General features: G+C 45.1%; 1 protein-coding gene across 3 annotated transcripts in view; it reads right to left on the minus strand.

Annotated features, from left to right (window-relative positions):
• The window catches only part of STAC (SH3 and cysteine rich domain), a 146,743-nt gene that overhangs the window by 75,373 nt on the left and 54,843 nt on the right, over positions 1-16,527 (minus strand). For 2 of the 3 annotated variants that reach the window (XM_008710431.2, XM_008710418.2), the window contains exon 2: positions 11,900-12,179. In XM_008710431.2, the coding sequence (XP_008708653.1) occupies positions 11,900-12,179 (280 nt within the window). The remainder of the gene's footprint in view (positions 1-11,899; positions 12,180-16,527) is intronic. The other variant, XM_008710424.2, reaches the window with a different exon arrangement.

Raw genomic sequence — 16,527 nt, forward strand, 5'->3', positions numbered from 1 at the left:
TAGGGAAAATACCGTCCTGTGTTGCCCTTTCTTTCTGCTAAGTTATGATCTGAAGAGCCTCCTAAAATACAAATCTCTTCTTTGGGGCACGAAAAACATTATTCTTCTGGCAGATCATTGCTATGCCATGATTCAAGAAATCACCAAAGTGTTTGCTGACATCATGATCTATAACTTAAGAGGACAGTCTCTGTCCTTTGGCTGACTTTCCCCCCAAATTGTAACATGTAAGACTTTGGTCCATTTCTAGTAAAATAAACACTTCACAGGAATAAAATCTCGCATTTTCTTTTTAACACTGATTAAACAGTGGCAGTGTCTGGCACTTGAGAAATTTTATTTTCTGGAGACCTTTATGCATATAAAGATTCTTCCTTCACCACTTGGTCCCTTTCTTTTTCTTCCTAGTCATGAGATGTTGAAGGATGGAGGGAGGCAGTGTCCATGTCTTCCTAATACCCGCTTTGTGTACGTCATGAAAAATGGACTTAGGAACATCTGCCTAAGTATGAACAACATCATACGCATGTCTAGACAAACCAGACTCTGACAGTTTCTTTGGCTTCCTGAGTTCCCCAAACTGGTCCCCAAATGGGGTTCAAATAGTCTCTCAACAGTGATCTGGCTTTCTGACATCTCAGTTGGGTCCCTGGATGGAGGTGGGGGGAGGTCTAGTGGCAGCATCATGAGGCCTGTTAAACCCACCCTATCCACCAAATGCCACAGTCTGTCACCAAAGGAGTCCCAATGCACCTGCAGCTGAAAGTGGCAGGGGCTCCTTCTTAATTCTTCCAGTTTCCGGATAATGTTCATCCCCTTTCCTTTGTTATCTCCCAGGCTCCTCACTTGAATTAATGAAGATGTGAGATGTCAGCGCAAGGCCTGGCACACAGCTGTGCTCAATGTCTAATGGATACCTTGTTACTGAGATTACCTGCAGTTGTACCTTCTTACGTCTGAATATTTTGCTTTGTTTATAACAAAAATGATCCTACCCCGTAATTCTAATACTATTATTTCTGATTGGTTGAGGACTCACTTATCTACTCACTCACTCATTTAATAAATTCACACTGAGTAACTCCTACAGCTTGATGCTGAGGACGCTGCAGAGAACGCACGCACCACGGCATCCACCCACCGCAAGTTACACCGTCACACTCGCCCTTCGCTGGTGAACGTGACCCCATTCCATAACCTGCCTCCTTTCCACAATGCTGTAGGGAAAGACATATTGTGGAGGATTATACTGTATTAAGCAAGACGAGTATAGGCAGCATCTGCTTTGGGTTGACAACAAAATACAAGAGATCCTCATATTATGATAAAGGAGTCAAGAGAAGAAATAAAACAAAAGAACAAAACAAAACCCTGTAAGAATAGTGTGGGGAATATAGGGAAGCAAGAAATAAAATTTCACCATCAAAGTCCTTAGTAGAGGTGGTACCAGACAGAACTGCCACTACAGATGACCTAATTACTGTCCTAAAGCAGCAATTCCCAGATTTTTGGACTTCCGATACTAAGAGGGAAGGGGAGAGTGTACCACTAGCTTTAATGGAAGCAGAGTGGGCAGGGAGACAAAGCCACAGGACATGGCTGAGGGACATTTCATAGAAACTGAAAGAAGTGCTGAGTTGCTCACCAATCTGCCCCAATCTGCAAGAGATTCATTAACCAAGCAAGTGGGGCCCTTTATAATTCACTCCCATATGCCTTTGGGATATACACTGAACAACTGGAAAACAAAACAAAAACAAGAGCTGAAGAATGGAGATGCTACGTAACAATAGAATAGGTAATAAATACAGAAATCAGTTAAAACTAGAAATGTCTAAATAGATGTATAAATCTTATTATAAAATGTAAATATATTTTAATATTTAGTCTCAAAGGTCTGACTTGTAAAACATTGGAATAACAATAAAAGTCTGAATTGACAACAGTGACATACTTGAGTCAGGATTAAAAGTTTGGTAAGTTATGGGTGGCACCAGTCGGTTAGGTGTCCAACTCTGGTTTCAGCTAAGGCTGTGATCTTGGGGTCTTGAGATCAAGTCCTGGCTTGGGCTCTGTGCTCAGCATGTAGTCTGCTTGGGCTTCCCTCTCCCTCTGCTCCTTCCCCCTGAGCTTACTCTCTCGCTATCACTAAAATAAATAAATTTTTTAAAAAGGAAGTTTATAAAGAAAAATAGAAATAAATAAAAATAGAAAAAATTTATTTTTACTTTTTAATAACTTGAGAAATGTAGAATAAAGAGTGTTTATTCAAAGGTAATCATTAAGAGAAGAGTATATTATATATCTTCCAAAACACAGGAGGCTATAAAAGGAAAAGACTCACAAACCACACGTTACACACACACACACATGAAATGGAAGGAAGCAGAAAACACAAAATAGAAACTACAGAGTAATAGTTTCTAGTTTCCTTCCTTTAAGAAGGAAAGGCAAATATTTCACTCATAACAATGAATGCAAATCCATAAATCTCTTTTATTTAAGAATAAAAATTTAGGTTGGGGAAAAAATCTAAAATCTATTATGTTTATTTGCAAAAAACACTTGGATAACATGTTCAAAAAGGTTTAACGTCAAAAGTAGATAAAGACAAATATAAAACAAAAACAAAAACAAGACTAAGGTGGAAGTATTACTATAACAGTGGGAGTTCAGGACACAAGTATTAAACAGAATGGGATGGCACTGTATTTGTATCTGGATATAATTCAAAATGAAGAAGATATCCCTATTAGGATCCTTTGTGTGCTGAGTAACTTTGTGTTAAAATATGCAACACAAAGGGGAAATGAGGAGGAAGATCACAGAGGAAGAAATAGGGCTTCTGTGTCAAGCTTCCTTTTAGGCAGGCTGGAGTCTCAATATACCTGGAAATAACTTTCAGAGGGATTAGGGAATTTCCATGTTCTTCCCCCATTTTTAAAAAAGATTTTATTTATTTATTTGAGAGAGCAACTGAGTGAGAGAGAGAGCACAAGCATGAGTAGGGGGAGTGGCAGGCAGAGGGAGAGGGAGAAGCAGACTCCCCACTGAGCAGAGAGCTGACGTGGGGCTCAATCCAAGGACCTCAGGATCATGACCTGAGCCGAAGTCAGATGCTCAACCGACGGAGCCACCCAGGCACCCCTCCTATTTTGTTTTTAATTGGCTTCTATTTCTGTTGGCTCGTATCTGAGGGCAGACTGTTCTTTTTCCCACCCATGAACTACCATTTTCTAAATACTCAGTGTGTGCAGGGTGTGTGCTAGCTGCCAGGGGAATGGGCACATAAATGAGACCTGGTCATGTCTTCAAGTTGCTTACTGACGTCTAATCTGTTTGAGGAATGATACGCAAGTTCAAAGAAACAGTGGTCACCGAAGAGCTCAAAGTAGCACTGTAACTGAGTCTTGATAGATTTGGGACTGGAATCAATGGAGAGAAGCAGGAAAGAAGGGCATTTGGATATTCCACAAGGAATGGCAAAATGCCAGCACACTCAAAATGGGCTCCAAAAACACATTAGGACCTTCCCCATGGAGTAGGATGTTTGAGGGAAGGTGGTGAGAAATATGGTAACATCCTCTCCACCTCCCTTTTCTTGTCCTATCTTCTCTCTGGTCAAGGATCTTTAATTTTTCAGGGTGATGACATGCAGGTCCCGTGTGATGACCCAGAGCCCAACACTAGCCCCTATACCTAGTTGCTTCCACTTGTGCGTGAGACTCCAAGAAATCTTTCTTGGAGCCCACCAGCATCCATTTCTGCTCAGTCTTTGCTGGAAGGAATGTGGATTACTTTCTCATGTAAGTTAATTTCCAGTGAGAGATTTCTTAAAATCCTTAGCACGTGGTGGCAGGCATCACATTTTAGGAAGCCGATAGAAGATGCTAGCTTTAAAAGTATTTTGTGCCTCTTTCCTTGAAAGGCGCTGGGTACAATGTTCTCTGAGAACACAGGACCTGAATTGAAGTCTTAATAACTCTAATGAATTTGCCTTTGCAAGCATTGAAAAGGCTCTCTGAATTATGTACACTAAGGAGATACAAGCCAAAAACTGTTCAACAGCAGCCAAGTGGAATTAGGGAAAAGTAGATGTTGGGAGAAAGAACTCTGTAGTTATAATCCATTTTCTCCACTGCCTGTTTTCCAGTGATAACACTCAGTAGTTTTCAGATTAGCAGGACTTCAAAATGCTAATGTGTGCTATCAATATCCAAAGGGAATACAGTGTACAACTTATTCCAAACATATACTTTTATGTGGGAAATCCCCCCTCCCCAAACCTGTGAGGATTCTGGAATTATTTTTAGAAGCTCTCCCTTTTAGTGTCTTCCATCACTGGGCACTTGGGACATCGAGTGAGTTTAAACCCTCTTCTGGATGAGATCTCTTCAGCTGTTTGAGGACACTGACCATGTTCCCCAAAGTCCTCTCCAAGCCAAACATTGCCACGTCCTACAAACATTCCCTCATCTGGCAGGGTCACCATCTCCTTACTTTGCCTGTGCGCTAGTTTTACTGACTTTCTGTTGCTAGAGTCAATAGGATTTTCTCAAGGGGGCCAGATGAGCAAAGCATACAAATAAATTACCGCTGTTGGACTGGGCATTATATTACCATTCTGTCCTCTATAGAAAAGTGGCAGTTAAGATAGTGCTACTTTGAGGCAGTGAAGACACCAGAGGTGAACAATGCTCTGGGATAAACCACTGAGGTCTGGGTACCGCATTTTAACATGGATACACACCATGACCTAAGGGAAAGGATCTGTTTGAACCTTAAGAAAAAGGTTCTAGAGAACATTTGTATTTTCTTATCTATTAGCTATACAGCTTCTAAAACAATTGTCTGGCTAAGTGATTGATGGCACTTCAGAGTTTTAATTCTATTCTGAGAATACACAGATTTGGCATTTGCTTTTCAATATTCCTCTTGATTTGTGTTTGGCCTTTCCCATCAAGAGACAACTTCATTGGTGAGCAAGCACTGCCTTGTCTTTTTAGTTTTATGTACATATGTATCTGTGTGTGTGTGTACAATTTTTTTTCCATTCAAGGTTTGGTTAATGTCTTATGGCTTTTCTGAGCAATGAGATGAGGTCAGGAAACAGTTAAACTAATGGTCAAACAAAAGCATAGCAGAAAGGTCCCGGACTCAGTGTAATGTAATATTTCCTCATCTTATAATGTTACCAAATTACCATTCATTATGATGGTAACACAATGTTATTGGCACAACAATGCCAAGGTCCATCTGAATTTTATATTCATTCATAATGGAGGATGTTTTTATATTGTATCTATCTTTATAGATGTCATGATGCTGCAGGTGCTTGGTCCAGATCTGGTTTATCATGCTGATGCTGTGACTGAGGGCTGCTAATGGTTTGCAGGTGCTCTTTGTTCAGAGAATAAATCATTCTAAAGAGTGATCGGAGATACAGTCCTGGCCCCTCATCTCAAGGTGGGACTACTAGTTAATAGCAATCTGTGTCCCAGAACTCCCCATGGGTGGCATCTGTCTGAAGCCAACCGAGGGCACATCCTTGCTTGGCTCCTTCCCTTGCATCTTCTGCTGAGAGCAGCAGAATCCAAAAATCCCTCTCCGGAGGGCACGCCCCACAATAAACCACTTTCACTGGGATCTCTACCTCAGGCCCTGTTCTAGGGATGCTGAACTAAAGCAAAGTCATTATTATTTTCCCCAGTAGTTGCCACTTGGATGGTTTGAAAGAGAATGATTCTTCGTGTAGTGACTCTGGAAGCAACTTGAAATTGTAAGCAATGAAATCCAGCTGTTTTGCTAAATATTTGCTTAGAAAATATGAGCCCATTTAATACACTGTCTTCTAAGTGGATGCCAACTAAGAACATGTAGTTAACTTAAAAATCGTTATGGAAACAAGGTATCTGACAGTAAACAGAATGGAGTTCCTCCTTAATTAGTGGAGCAGACTCATACATTGAGTCAGTTATGTTAATAGTGCAGTTTGGCCTGTTCGAGTCTCTGAAATTTTAAGGAGAGGCAGATTACCACAAGCAAATTCAATGCTCTCCTGATATGAGGGTGCTATAGATGGAATACATTTAAGTTGATGTACAATGAGGATGAGTCCCCACCACTAACAGTCCCCATCACCAAAGCCCAAGGATTGGAAGAGTGGATCTGCTTAGTGGGAAAAGGACGCCCATCAAGCCAAGAGGATTCTCTAGCCTAAGACTGAGTCTTCAGTCCTCTTGACTCAGAGGGTGGGGATTCCAGCCCTGGGGCTGAGGTACACCTAACTGCCTATTTTTCTCTCCATGAAAGGTTGGTTGACCATCTTTGGCTTGCACAGCTGACCAAGTTTTCCGGAAAGGGACAGTTTAAGGAGGTAATCATAAAGGGTAGCCATGTCCTGGAGGCAAGATTAGACTTGCAGAAGAGCCTGCCATGGTGTCCGCTCAACCCAAGGGCCTGGGGGCCACATCGGTGGGGAAGGTGCAAATCCAAGGACAAGAGCAAAGCTGGCAATAGGGAACGACTTATAGAGTGAAAGAGCTGAGGAAATTAGAAACACAGAGGCAGGGTACAAGGCTGGGGTGCTGGTCTACTTTTATTGGTCACTTTCTTGTGGCAAATGCTTTAGGGCACAGGCAGTCAGGCGAGGAACAAATGTGAGGCCCTGTCAACCCAACTCAGCATGTCCATTCCAACTCAGAAATCCTAGACAGTGAGAACGCCAGATTCCTTTTATTTTTAAACAAACATCCATCAGCTAGGAACCTCACACATGACTTTTGACTTTTCTTGGCCATCATTATATAACGTTTGGTTCTCAGTTGAAAGGAAAACAAAAACTGCTCTAATATATTTTCTGAAATGTCACTCTCAGAAAGGTGGCCTTTCCCTGGAATTTGGAATATGAAGAGAAGCCCGGGCCTGAAGGAAGAGAATCTGCAGGTGATACCTGCCGAGACAGGAGGCTAAGGTTTGAAGAGAAAGGAAAGGGAAGAGGGGCAGATCAACTGCGCCCTGGGATCACCAGACCTGGGTGCCCCATGCCTCCTTTCGGGAAGTTAGAACTTTTGCCAGTCTCTGCTTCATGCGTTACTTGCTCTCTTCACCTCCTTTCCCTGCCTCCTCCCTCTCCCCTTTCCTCCCACCTCCCACAGAGAGCTTCACTAATTCTCCTTCCTCTTTCCTAGAAAGAGCCTGCTTGCTTTCCTTCACTTTCATCTTTGAAAAGAGCAGAGTGCCTGGGTGACTCTTTTTTCCCCCTCTGTCCTTTTAAAGATAAAATGGCAGCTATGATATACATTTAATTCTAATAAGGGGAAAATATAGTAAGGTTCTCTTTAGCACAGGGGACATCTTTTTGTGATTTTCAAAATGGAATCCTTCAGAATTGTGGTTGTACGTGAGAAGTTCCTCAAACCCCCCCTTAGGGTAATGATTGTGACATTCCTCAGAGGCAAACTCATTTCTGTTACTCATTTTAAAAACACACGTTCCTTTGTCTTTTCACACTCGTCACAGTGAGATTTAAAATAGAGACACATCATCACCTATTTAAGGGTTATGAATAGCACTGCCTTGAAAAGGCCTGGTGGGAATTTATATGGAATTGAAAGTGACGCAGCAGAGTTGGACGACAGGCAGGCAGGAAAACAAGGTTGGAGGCCAAGCTGTCTCCATATCCTGAGCACAGGACCTGAGACCCTCTTCGGCCATGCTTGCAGTCAAATGTGAGGCATTGTTTCCAGATGGAGAAGTGCAGTGGAAGGGTGGGACAGCCCCAAGATTTGGTGCCATCTACCCAACAAAAAAGTTCAATGACCCAGAGGTTACCCTGAGTACTATGGTAGGTTGGATTACTGATCCCAGCCTCGCCCCTCCCTCTACCTGTGTCTTTTGCCAGGTGGCTCTACAGTCCCTGCCACTGGAAGCAGAGTGCATCTCTCCACCCCCTGACGTGGGCTAGGCCCACACTCTCGAGGAATGCCCCCAGATGGGATAGCGTGCCACCTCCAGTCTGAGGCCTTAAGAAGCCCTGCATGCTTCCCCTTGTCCTTGCTGTGGGAAGAACACAACCTGGCCAGCCCACTTGTCCAAGAAAAGGGTAAGAGATGAGCAACAGAACATGCAACAGCAGCCTAGCCCCAGCTGATCTGAAGAAGCCTGAGTAGGAGTCAAAGAAAGCTACTCTAAGTGCTGGGGCTCAAGAGCACCCGTTACACAGCAACACTGAGCAACCGCGGAGTGACACAAACGCTGCTCCAGAATGAGGATTGTTCACAGGAAGAACGTGAATGACAGTGACTAGAAAGTGAGAGTATGACTAGAATACAGTTTTCTGAACATGAGGACAGTCCTTGTGTGTCTGGTCGCAAAAGGGGCAGGTGGTGCACCCCCACTTGAGCATCTCACCCCTTAACTGGGTCTTGGCCAAGGGTGAAGGGCACGGCAGAATCCCGGCTTCCTGGCCATATTGGAAACCACTGATACATCCAAGTTCAGTGATGACAGACATTGGCTTCTTTGGGAAGCACGAACATTTCAAAGACTATCAGATAATGAAGTAAGAAAAGACCTCCCGAGGACCTCTGCCTGACAGAAGTTAGACCACGCACTACTCACAAGGAACGCCATTCATTCACAGGTCAAGTGAATGGGTTAAGTGGTTATATTCTCACTGAAATTTGCCTTTTAACTTTACCCCTTCTTCCCAGCCCTTCCCTCTAAAGCCACATTGCATGAGTCTCTTGACTCTTTCAACATGGTACTTTCAAACATAGCTGCACATCCTAAATCTTTTACATGCCAAACTCCCTGAGTTTCCTCATGATTTTATTTTGACACACCACTCACCATTCTGATCACTCTCAGACGCCTACCTACCTGCCTGCCCATATCCCTCATAAAATATGAAATGCAGAATTACAGACAATCCTTGACAAGTACCTAAAACATTGCCATGTACATGAGGGACTAATTACTTCTTGTCATTTTTTTCAATTATTTGTGCCTATTAAGTTTAATTTTTTCTGTAAAATTAATTTGGTGTATCCTCTGAATATATTTCTCTGCTTCAAGAGAGTAATGACTATTTTCTCCTCCAATAATGATGATGATAATACCAACTCCAATGAGTTCCCTTTACTGGGAGCCTACTAGATGCCAGGTACATCCCCTCTGCCAGTTCAATAATCCATTCAAAACCTCTGAGGGTGGCATTATCATCTCCATATCAAATGAGGACACAGGTTCAGAGAAGGTGAGTCACTGGCACTCGGTCACACGGCTGTATGGGGTTCAAATCCAGCCTGATTCCATGCACCTGGTCTTTCAACTACCCTTACTCACTTACATTGTTTTAGCTGGAAAGGGAAAAGCTAATTATGTCATGGGAGTAACCACGAGAAAAATATGGGTCAGCATTGTCCCCACTCTGTGCACTGAATGGAAAGGTGCGTCTTTGCCCACTCCGAATGAAAATGCCTCTCGCCATGTGACGTGACACAGCCATCAGCTGGAGTGTGACAATCACATGATTGGTATCAAAGTCAGGATGGAAAGGAATCAACAGAGGCCAGTCTTGTGATCTTCAACCAAAGTTTTCTTCTATTGTTGTGGTGGACACTGTCGACGTTCTGCCCAGATACCCCTACTGGGTGCACACAGGCAGAGGAATGGCCCCCCCAAAGTTGTCTACCTCCTAATCCCCAGAATCAGAGAACATATTATGTTACAAGGCAAGGGGAAATCAAGGTTGCAGATGGAAGTAAGGTTGCTAATCAGGTGGCCTTGAGATGGAAAGATTATCCAGGTGGGTGCAAGAGGGAGAGTTAGGACCAGAGAGACAGCTGTGTGAGAAAGATGCAATGTGCCATTATAACTTTGAACACAGAAGGGGCCACAAGCCAAGGTGGGGACGGTCTGTAGAAGCTGGAGAAGGCAAGAACATATATTCTCCTCTAGAGCCTCCAGAAAGGAATGTAGCTCCTGACACCCTGATCTTAGCCCAGTGAGACCCCCTGTGGACTTTTAAAGTCCAGAACTATAAGATAATGAATCTGTGTTGTTTTAACCTACTAAGTTTGAGATACTCAGAGTAGCAAAAAGCCACTACTATACCGGAGGTGTGTGTGCTGGCTGTTGATGACTCACAGCTACCCCTTTCTCCAGAAAATTGCTTTCAACAGAACATGAGCCATTTGGCCCAGGGGGTTATGAAAGGGCCTCCATAGTGGGAGGAGGAGGGACGCCCACTGAGCAGGATACAAAAGGCTGGTCTCAAGGAAAGACCAGCTGTGCGACCCATGCGCCAGAGCTCCCTGCTGAGCTGGCTGAAGTGAAACTCCCACTAAGACCACTTTCCTATTCAGCAGCTTCCCTGCCCCATCTGCTTCCTCCCTCTCCCTTCTCCTGAGAGTGCCCCCTCAACCAATCAGGGCACCTAACTCCCCTCTCAGGCTCTGCTTCTGGGGAATCTGGCCTGAGACAACAGTCATCCTCAGAAGAGATGCCAGGCTAGAGAAAGTTGGTCCTGGAGGGGCAGGGGTGGGGCTGGAAGGTGTGTGTGTGTCAGGATAGAGGAGCTGGAAGATGAGACTAGAGGCATATTGGCTTTTGTCTGGGGCCCTCACTGGACCCTGGGCCCGGCCTGAGAGTCTGAGGTTCTTGATCTTAAAAGTGTCCTTCCCTGAAGCATTCATGCCAAGCCCAACACTGCGGAATCTGGGCTGTAAGCGGGAGCCACAGGGTGGGGAAGGCTTCAGGGTGCTTCCAGGCACTCCAGGAATTCGACTGGCCACACATCAGGAGGGTCAGTGCCATCTCGGGAAGACAGTCCACACCTGGATCTGGATCATCCCTGTACTTTTCCTTTTTTAGCCTCGTTTCCATTCGTGATGTCCTTTAACTTCTCCTAACAGGGGGGTACATCCTCAGGCCCCCCAAGAGCAAACACAGGCCTGTCTGTGTTCTGTGGCCACTGGTCAATTACCAGGATTGACTGCTGCTCTTGAAACAACTGGTTCAAACTCACTCTGAGTTCCATCCAAACTGCCTTTATGATTTCCTCCATCTGTTTGGTCACTGGGTTCCTGACACAGGAGAGGGCAAAGAGTATGAACTGTGGAATTTCTGTGCATGTGGCTCTGAATGGCCTACTTTTTCCTTGTAGCTGGGACGTTTTTGGATCATTCTCTTCATCTGGGCATAACCCCTGAGACTCTCAGGCTGCCCCCATTTCCCCAAGGTACTGTGAGTGAGTCCTGCCACATCCGGACTTGTACTGAATGGTGGTGCAATCACCTTTCCTGCCCGGTTCAGTGCCTCCCCAGAATCACCCCTCCCACACCTGCCTGTCTGGGTCATTCCCCTGTAATTCACCCAGCCACAGACTCCCTGCCCAGGCTCCCCCAGGCAGACAGCACCTTGCACCCTGGAGTGCATGCTGTGATGTCACTCAGGTCCCCCTGTCGTACTGAAGCATTCCGTGCCCACCTGCCCAGTGTCTTGGTTGCCTTCCACTGATTGCCTCTCTGCCCACTGCCCTTGGCTAAAATTGCTCTTGTCCTGGATTATGCCCCCTCCCCAGGGGCTGCCCATACACAGTGAAAGGTGACCCAGAGGTACAAAGACCCATACCTATAGCCTCAATGCATATGACTGTCCAGGGCTCCTAGGGGGAATGGCAAGTTGCAATTGTATCACCATCCAACTTCTCCCTCTGCCCAGTCCTGCTTCCCTTCCCTGTGCACAACTATTGTTCTCCAGAACACTCCCAAACAACCTGCCTGCAGGTATATCTCTGAGGTTCAGAATCTGTCCTGGGGTCTGGACTCAGACTACATCACTCTCACTTGCTCTTCTGGGGGGCACGGGGACCTGGAGGTGAGGGAGGCCTTACCCACGATCATGTGGTTGCAGACATCACAGAAAGTGGGCTTCTTGAAGATGTGCTCCTGAAAGGCGTGGGCCTTGCTGCCAGCCCCTGGGTGCAGGCCAGCCCTGGTGGGTGTGGATGTCAGGCTTCCAGAGGTGGGGAGTGGGCTAGAGCTGGGGCTGACCTCAGCCAGCATGTCCGCCTGCAGTTTCACGTCGCTGTTGGTTCGCTGGAAGAAGTTGTCAGCGCTTTTGCTCCGTAAACTCTTGGTCTTGAAAGAAAGTGATCGTTTTAGTTTCTGGAGCTGCAATGCAATGACAGAACACTCTCTTACGATCAATCATGCAGACTCATGCTGTGGGGGTGAGGTCTGCTCCAGGCACTGCACTGTTCCCACTGACACCCGCCACCCCAAGGAGGCTCACAAATGTCCCTGTGTGGGTGGGCAAGGTCAGTTCCTAGAGGGTATCTGGCAGCCCCTTCTCACCCCATGCTGAGCCAGCTGCCCAAAGAGGCTCCTTGGTGTCTTTGCTTCTGCCTCTGCTCCTCCTCCCTGCCTCCTTGAGGTCCTGCCTATGTGCTACCCAAATGTCCCATGACATTGAACTTTTGACACCGTTTGCCTTCTGAATTGGAATCACTAAGTGTACGACCTTCTGGGCTCAATGGCTGTGTCTGCCATGCCAGGGCCTCTGCTGGTCTCTCTCTGATGGTCACTTAGCAGCTACTTGTCTCTATACACAGCAAAGCAGAAGAGGCCACTGTCTGACTCGAATCCATCTGGGTGAGCTATCCACGGAACAGGAACCAGAAACTCTCAAGCCTGCTTGGGTCTGAAGCATATGGATGAGTAATACGTGTGTGTGTGTGTTTGCGTGTGTGTGTGTGTGCGCGCGCACGCATGCACGCAGATGCGTGTGTGTTTGTGGAGGACACAGTGTTGGATTATTTGCTTGACTTTCTCTGCTCTTTTCGCTGCCTTGCCGCTTGTCACGGCAAACTGGATCGTTTCTCCTTTGCCTTGGAACTTATGAAGAATTAAAACATGGGTTTGGAGAACTACTAATTACTGAAAGGTCTGGGTTTGGTCCAGTCTGCACCACTAATCCAGGCTTCCTACTGGAGCTAGCAGGATTTTTTGGAAATGCAGATGTGAGCATGTGAGCCTACTTTTTAAATCCTTCATGAGGTGTCCTTTGTTCGAAATCTAAAGAAAAGCTCCTTGTCACGGGCTCTGGGGACTGGCAGCTTCTGGGTCCCCATGACAGCTTGTAGCAACACGTACCTTGCTCTGTCCACACCAGCCACAGTGGCCTTTTGAAAGTCTGTGTTATTTACTATGCTTTCTCATAGCTCACTTTTTGTGCATACTTCTCCCCCTGTCCAGATAAAGGAACAAAGCACTTAGTAGTGGCACCACCTGCACAGGTCACTTTACCTTCGAGGTAGTTTCCTTATTTTTTTTAAAGATTTTATTTATTTATTTGAGAAATAGAGAGTGAGCAAGAGAGCATGAGCAGGGAGAGGGGCAGAGGAAGAGGAGAGGCAGACTCCTCACTGAGCAGGGAGCCCAATGTGGGGCTCAATCCCAGGATCCTGGGATTATGACCTGAGCTCAAGGCAGACGCTTAACTGACTGAGCCACTCAGGTGCCCCAAAGCAGTTTCCTTTTGTAATTGAATATCCATGGGGACTCTGCCTGTTGTCTAGAATTAATGTCTTTGACACAACGCTGCAGACAAAAAGGTGCTAAGCACAAGAGTCTATCTAATAAAGGCCCCCATCAAGTGTAGTCAAACACCTCTCCAGCACATATAAGATGAGTTGATCTGGCCTTGCCGAGCCGCATCACCTCTGCATCAACCCTCCAACCTCTTTCTCAGAAGATCAGGAAGATGTGGTCTTTTATGCTCGGGGTAGACTGCAAAAATGCTACGATTTTCTTCCATTAACCTTCCCCATTCACCTTTGCAATGTGAATTTGCAGCCTTACCCATCAAAGGTAGCATGTTTCCTCACTCCTTGGATCTTGTTGGTTTGGGGAATTTGACCAATAAAAGGTGGCAGAAGCAATTTTAAGCCAGTTCCAAGCCCAGACCTCAAGATGCCTTGCATGTTCTGTCCTTCCTCTTGGAAACCTGCCAAACTGCCATATGAATCAACCCAGTGTAGCCTGAAGGATGATGAGAGACACACAGTCCAGTCACCTCCCATCACATGAGTAAGACCACCGGAGCAGAGCTACCTTGTTTCCCTGCAGGGAATAAAAGGGTCTAGATGAGACCAGAGAACTGTTGAGCTGAGTCCCATCCAAACTGTCAACCCAGAAGCATCAACTAAAGAGATGACTGGTGTTTGAAACAATTAAGTTGGGAATTTATTGTGTGTACACAGCAATACATTGCTTCTTCCCACCTTCCTGCCACATGCTAGGATTTTACTTCTTTGCCCATGTAAGGTTGGCTGTAGCTGTGTGAAGCCAGCTCCTCACTTCAGGGAGCCGTCCAGGAAGGAAGCCTTGCGGGAACTTCTAGGGAGCTCCACTTAGCCAGGGCATCATTAGCCAGAAATGTCTGGCCAGAGAAGCAGCAATACCCTACATTAAAAAGTCTGAAACACTGGGTCGGCCAAGAACCCTGTTTCTTTCCCTTTGCCCTATAGCCCAAACCCACCAGAGGCTCTGCAGCCACCAAAGAAGGAAGAGAAGGAGGTGTTCGTGAGCTATTTTGGAGTTGTTTGTTACTGTACCATAACCTAGCCTATCCTGACTGATAAAGGGGAGCAGAGTCATGTGTCCTTGGGAGCCCTATGTTTATTGTGAAGAGGACCTTCCATCTCCAGCAAAGCTAAGTGAGAGGGGGCATGAAACAGCATTCACTGAGACTGAGCTATACCAAAGTGAGGGTCTGAAAGCCACAAAGGAGAACAGACTTTCCTCACTTCTCATCCTTCTGGCTATCAGCTGGCTAGTGCTGGAGGAAGGGGGGTTTAAATAGATAAGACTAGAGTTTTATTGTGGACGGATTTTAATAAAGTGACCAGGAAGTTAAGGAATCTGCTAAGATTTTGTCATGAGCTGTGTAATGCAGGGGGAAGGTGGTTTATCAAAGCAAATATCATCATATAGAAAAATAAGTCCTTGTCTGTTCCCTGCCACGGAGTTCAGATGGTTCAATAAATTGGCTACCCTTGTCTCAGAAGCAGAACAAAAGCACCTATCTTGATTAAAATAATAGCAGGTGCTCCCTCAGGTGACCTTTCTTCATCTTCCCAACTATCCAGTGAAGACACTGTTGTTTTAGCCCTGGAGAAATGGCTGAGGAGGTTAAGGGACCTGCCCAAGGTCACACAGTTCATGTGAGTCAAGCCCAGGGTTCAGAATTAATTTACCTTCCTTTAAGCTCACACTCTTCACACTGCCAGTGATTAACAGGTGATGGAGAGGAGATAGAGGAGAGCTTACCCTCACCCCTGGGGGGACAGAACTACTTTTGTTCGACAGTGAGTGTGGGAAGGGACATGCAGTGAGAAAGCAAATCTGCTATTTGGGGAGATATTTCCCTTATTTTATAGATTTCAAATTTCTTTAAAAACATAAAGGAGCATGCCTGTTTATCAAAGGGGAGCAGCCGACTCCCCTTTAAGGCTTCTATGATAGACTTTGTGGACTCTGTTGCTGAGACAGTGAAGGTCATGGGGTGCTGCCTATGTACGTCCAGTCTCATCTCCTTCCTCTGCTCGTGTGCTTTATTTCTGTCTTCAGAACCTTCCATATATGGTATCCTGTGTTCTCTGGAAATTTAGCATGATGCCAAGACACCTGTAGCATTATCCTTGTCCTGTGGGATGTGGCTGGAAATTGTGTTAGACTTTCAGAGCCTGCCTGCTGAGCTGGAGAATTTGCCTTGGAAGCCAATGTGACATTTCTTATTCAAGTGGATAGTTTAAAAGAAATGCCTACAAGTTAAACAAAGTCTGAGCAGTGAGCTCAAAGGAGCACACTTTCTCTAATTATTCCCCAAAGAGTAGAGGCCAGATGGGAACATATAAAATACAGAAATAGAAGCAAACTCTGATAATAGCAGATGTCACAAAATGATTAGCTTCCAGGCAACACTGCCACAGCCCAGCTCCATTTTTTAAAAAAATAATAATAATGGGAGAAGGAACATATATTTTCGAGTATTTTGCTGTGTGCTAGAAATTGCTCTATATATTTTAATTCATGTAATCATCCTAGTGATCTGATGAATAAAAGATCATTCATTCATTCATTCATTCATTCAATAAATCATTCAATAAATATTTATTGTGTCACTACTATGAGCCAGGCATTAGCCTTGGCTTTGAGACTACAGCAGTGGAAAAAAGTAAAATCCTTCTCCTTAAGGTTTTAAGGTCCAGTGGGTGGAGATAGAAAGTAAATAAATAATCAAAGATGTATATAATATAACTTTGGGTAAGGATAAAAGACATGAAGGAAATAAAAGTGGAACCAGACTTTAGAAAGTGACAAGGAAGGCTTCTCTGCTGGTGACACTGGAACAGAGATACATGAGAAGTGAGGGCATGAGCTACTTTGGAGAAAAGCATTCTAAGTAGTGGGGCAAACCAAGGGCAAAGGCCCCGACAAGGTGGGTGTGTTTGAGGAA

The sequence above is a fragment of the Ursus maritimus genome, unplaced genomic scaffold (genome assembly GCF_017311325.1).
Source record: "Ursus maritimus isolate PB19 unplaced genomic scaffold, ASM1731132v1 scaffold_20, whole genome shotgun sequence".
NCBI lineage: Eukaryota > Metazoa > Chordata > Mammalia > Carnivora > Ursidae > Ursus > Ursus maritimus.